Genomic DNA, 5,246 nt, shown 5'->3' with positions numbered 1-5,246 from the left:
ATGTTTGAAATTCTGTATCATTTTTATTGTTGTTTTTCTCTTTGCAATTAAAAAAAAAGAAAATGTAAATAAAAGGGCCAGATGTGAAACCACGATAGTTGCAGGTGTATCTTACTAATTAGTGTGTGTAAAGAATTTCAGGGGTCTCTACCAACAAGGACTTCTAAATTATGTAGGCTAGATAGACAATAGAGTAGTCTGCTATCTTCTTACTCTTCAGATCAACTGGCATCCCCAAAGCACTGCTAATTCTGGAAAACAATCCACAACAGAATAGAGCCAGCCCAAACTGGTGATGGACTACAATCCCGTGATGCAAAGCAAGAGCGCAGACAAACTTAGCTATGGTTCCTCCTAGGAACCGAAACGTTATAATCACCTACTGGGAAAACTTGCCCAGTTTCTCAGCAGTTCACTTCGAAAGATAAAGCTAGTACAAAGAATGCCAACTACTTGTCACAGGATTAGATTTAACCTAGCTCGGAGAGAGCCAGAAGCAGACACTCCGGGGGGCACTTCCGGGGCGGGCGCGTGACGTCACTTCCGGGGAGCGGGCCCAAGCCAGCCGGTCCCTCCTCCTCGGCGGGATCTCCGGCGCGTTGGCCGCGCCGAGTCTGGGAAACGTGCTGAGTGGGTGCTTTGGGAACGGAAGGTCACGTGAATTATCGGGTTCTGTCAGGGAGGCGAAAGCTGCCGACAGGAGTGGGGTTTCAATCCCCGGGAAGCGCGCTGGAGCTGCATCCCGCAGTGCGCGAAGGTGAGGACGGGTGGGGGCGCTGCGCTGGCTCCGGGCGGGTGACATCTGCCCTCCGCACGTCTGGCGGGAGTCGCGAGAGGCGGAGACCCCGCAGGCCCCCGACGCCGACCCCTGCCGCCGTGCCGGCCCTTGAGCGCTCTGCTGCCCACGGAGCTCAAGACCCTACCCTGCGCGGGGCGCACACCCCGACCGTGTCGGCCCAGGGTTTCTCCACGTCCTCTGCCCACCCAGTCGCGCTCACCTGCTTGCTCAGAACCCGACCGAGCTGAGAGCGAGGGGATCTCTCCTGCCGCATCTCCCGCAAGGACAGACGTGCACTCTGACGAGCACAGTGTGCTTTCCTAACGCTTGGGTAGCGCCCACTGCTTTGGAGCCAGGGGCTGTGTCGACCCGCTCCCTTATCTCAGCCTGGGGCCTCAGGTAGTGGAGTGGCCAGGGGTAGGGCCGTCCCCTAGGCCTTGAGAAGATTGCGATCTCACTTTTTGTGTACTGCTTTGGGGGGAGGCCATCAGAAGGAACGGAGGAGCAAAGAAACAACTCGAGTTTCTTGAATCTTTGATTACGAGGAAGGTTGCCGAAAGCCATGTGCTGAGTTTTAAATATTGTTTCCAAACCCCTGGGACTCCTTTCCTACCCTTCTCACCAATAGAATTGCGTGGGTGAACTTGGGCAGGCAGAGCCTTGGTTGCTCTGTATAGTCCTGTCATTTTGTTGGTTTACGTATACAATTTTTTATAAGCTTGTTATTTAACAATTTAATGATAAACCATTATTTCTTTGTTATTATGAACTTATTCTGGTGCAAGATACACTACTTCTTTTGATAACAGATTATTGAGTATGAGTCTATAAAGATTTGTTAAGTCCTCTCAGTTAATTAGAAAACTAATATCCACCTGAAAGCTGAAGTATGCTTTTAAATCATTTGATCTGTTTAATATTTAATTGGATTTTATTGATTAATTTGATCGTTTGTCCAATACATTTGATTCTGTTTTATAAAATGTTATTTTTAGAGCAGTTGTTACTACATTTGATTCACTGTTATAATGTGTGTAAAGTTTCACTAATTAAATCAAAATGTAATGCAATTTTCCTCCTTTTTCTTTTCTCCTTCCTATTGTATATAGGACTATCAGGACATTCTAGAAGAAAGTTTCAGGAGAATCTTTCCTACTGTTTTATACTAGTTTTCTTTTCTTTGTTTTCTTTTTGGCGGTGCTGGGAATCAAATCAGGTTAAAAATGAACATTAAAAATCCTTCACAAAGAAATAAAGTGGGTAAAAAAGATAACATGACGCAAGGGTCAAGGAAAGGGCTGTGAAGTAGTTTTACTGTTTTTACGTTGTGAATGAGAGTCCTTCGTCACTTCTGAGATTTTTAAAAAGAGGTTTGAAGTCTGTTTTCATTCCAAATAAAATAATAATCACAAAATTTAAAAGAACATTTTTCTTTTAGATTTTGCTTTAGATTAAAGAGTAATCTTTCAATATGTCCTTCTTATTTTTAGATAATGAATTCTAAGAAGAAAATGGATTACCTAGTAGTTGTTTGCTAAGCGTTTGGACTCAGCAGGGTACAGATTCGTTGCAGAGGCAGAAAATGGCAACTCCTTATGTCCCAGTTCCTATGCCCATAGGAAACTCCGCTTCTAGTTTTACAGCCAACAGAAATCAAAGAAGTTCTTCTTTTAGCAGCGTCTCAACAAGCTCAAACTCCTCCAAAGGCCAGTTAGAAGATTCAAATATGGGTAATTATAAACAGACAAGTGTTCCTGATCAGCTGGACAGAACTTCATCTATCTGTAGCAGTCCTCTCATTAGAACTAAGTTTACAGGTACAGATTCATCCATTGAGTATTCTACTAGACCAAGAGAAACTGAAGAACAAACTCCTGAAACAGTGAATTTGGAGGATAGACCATCTACGCCTACTATTTTGGGTTATGAGGTGATGGAAGAAAGAGCAAAATTTACTGTAAGTATTAACTTCTGTAAAGCAATAGAAAGTGAAACATTGGCCGGGCGTGGTGGCACACGCCTGTAATCCCAGCACTCGGGAAGCTGAGGCAGGAGGATCGTTGCGAGTTCGAGACCAGCCTGGGCTACAAAGTGAGCTCAAGATCAGCTTGAACTGCATAGTGAGACCCTGTCTCAAAAAGACAAGAAAAAAAAAAAAAGAAAGTGAAAGATTGGCTGGCCTATGTATTTAAACTATTGTTAATTAATGTAAACCTGTACTTAAAATCTCTTAGTATAAAATTCTGATTTTTGTATCACTAAATTCTCTCGTGTTGTAGTAAACTTTTATTTTACCTTAATGAATTTTCACAGAGCAGACACACCTATGTGGCCAGTATTATACAGTAAGGAACAACATTACTAGCATTTTAAGTCTTCACACTCTCTGCCAATCTGTACCCACTCCCCCAATGCTTTTCTGGTAGTGAGATTATTTTGCCTATTTTTGTACTATATATAAATGAAAGTGCTGAGTATGTACTCTTATGGGTCTGATCTCACTTCTTCAGCACTGTGTTTATAGGAATCATCCTTGATCTTGCATGAATTGTAGGTAGCTCATTTTTTATTACTGATTATTTATGTGATGAACACAATTTATTTTTTGAGATTCTTACTAGTACTACTGCTGTGACCATTTTAGTACATAGGACTTGATAAACACATATATACACATTTCTATTTGTTATCTACCTGGGAATAAAATTGCTAGTTCATGGGCCTAGCTTTAGAAGACTATGATGAACAACATTCCAAAGTAATTACATCAGTCTATACTACCCCAGCAGTGTGTGATTTCCAGTTGCTCCACAAACACATGGTATTTTTCCTTGTTTTTCTTTTTCCTATTGTGGTTTATATAGAATATCACATTGTGGTTTTAAATTTTCTTAATGACAAATTAAAGATTTTTTTTTTTAAGTTTTTAGCCATTTGGATATTCTCTTGTGAAATGTCTGTTCAAGATTTTTGTTCATACCGGGCGTGGTGGCACACGCCTGTAATCCCAGCACTCGGGAGGCTGAGGCAGGAGGATCGTTGTGAGTTCGAGGCCAACCTGGGCTACAAAGTGAGCTCAAGGCCAGCCTGAACTGCATAGCGAGAACTTGTCTCAATACCAACAAAAAAAAAAAAAAAAAAAAAGATTTTTGTTCATTTTTCTTTTGGGAAGTTTCCAGTTTTACTTGTAGTTCTTCTATGTATTTGGGATGTAAGTTTTTTTAAATATATGTATCATGACTGTCCTCTTGTTTTTTGTCTTTTCACTTCCTTAATAATACATTTGAAAACAAAAGTTCTTAATTTTGATATAGTCCAGTTAATTAAAATTTTCTTTTATGGCTAGCATGTTTTGAAATCTTTGCCTACTCCAAGATTACAAAGATATTATCCCCTACTTTCTTATAAAAAATTTTTTGGTTGGGCCTTTCATACTGAGATTTGCAAAGTATCTGGAATTGATTTTTGTCTGTGACATAAGAGTCATGGCATTTTATTTTTTCTGTGTGAGATCACTTAGTCAAGCTCTATTAAAAAGACCACCTTACTCTGCATTTGCAGTATTGCTTATGTCATAATTATGTGACTGTAAATACCTGAGGATGTGGTGTTCCATTTTCCTATCCATTGCTAACTACAGAGACTTAATTACTGAACTTGTGATCTCGCTTAGGAGAGAAGGAATAGAAGCAAGAAGCAGTTCTTGCAATAATACAAAAGAGGCATGATAAACTACCATGTGGAGGAGATCTTGAGACATTTGGTGATTCTAGATCTATCCTGAAGAAAAAGCCAGCATTATTTTCAAATAATTTAGAAGTGGAATGTGGGAAAAAGAAATGAAAGTTGACTTCAGAGGTCTTGACCTAAACAGTAAGACTAAGGTTGCCATTTAATTAGATGTGAGGTTCTAAGAGGATCTTTAGGGTTTGTTTTTGGACATTGTCAGATTTAAGATGTCTATTAGACTTTCAAATAGAGAAGTCAGATGTGTGTGTGTAAACACATACATTATACATATATAAATAACGTGTACAGATGTATGTTTTGTGTATATATACAAGTTTTGTTTAGAGAAGTCAGAACTAGACATTCAAGATTGGGAACCTTACATCTGCAAAATAATTTTTTCCTAAATGTCTTCCTTTAAATTGATCTCTTAACCTTAAAGTTGACCTTTTAACTGAAGAAGGTATTAGGACTCACTGTCAAAATCTGATAATGTGTCTAATGTCAGGTCTCTGCAAAGGGTGTTTAAAAATAAAGTGACTAGGGTAGGTCGTGACTAGAATTGGAAAGGAGACATGAGGACTTCTTCAATTGGTTATTTTCCCTACTACTTACATGGGTGTGTTCACTTTGTAAAAATTCATCAGGTTGTAGGCCTATAATTTGTGTACTCGTCTGTAGATATACTTTTAATTTAACATATAATTCACTTAAAAACCCAGAAAGAACTACATAAAAT

The 5,246-nt window shown here is 39.6% G+C and overlaps 1 protein-coding gene across 2 annotated transcripts in view; it reads left to right on the top strand.

Moving 5' to 3' along the window:
* Nucleotides 1-557: 557 nt before the first annotated feature.
* Snx16 (sorting nexin 16) overlaps nucleotides 558-5,246 on the top strand; it is a 49,798-nt gene continuing 45,109 nt past the window's right edge. For both annotated transcript variants that reach the window (XM_005381723.1, XM_005381722.1), the window contains exons 1-2: nucleotides 558-757; nucleotides 2,269-2,735. In XM_005381723.1, coding sequence (XP_005381780.1) covers nucleotides 2,361-2,735 — 375 coding nt within the window. In that variant the 5' untranslated portion in view covers nucleotides 558-757; nucleotides 2,269-2,360. The remainder of the gene's footprint in view (nucleotides 758-2,268; nucleotides 2,736-5,246) is intronic.

The sequence above is a fragment of the Chinchilla lanigera genome, unplaced genomic scaffold, assembly GCF_000276665.1.
Source record: "Chinchilla lanigera isolate Chin_1 unplaced genomic scaffold, ChiLan1.0 scaffold00016, whole genome shotgun sequence".
In the NCBI taxonomy this organism is placed as follows: domain Eukaryota; kingdom Metazoa; phylum Chordata; class Mammalia; order Rodentia; family Chinchillidae; genus Chinchilla; species Chinchilla lanigera.
This window is presented reverse-complemented; position numbering and strand designations above follow the sequence as displayed.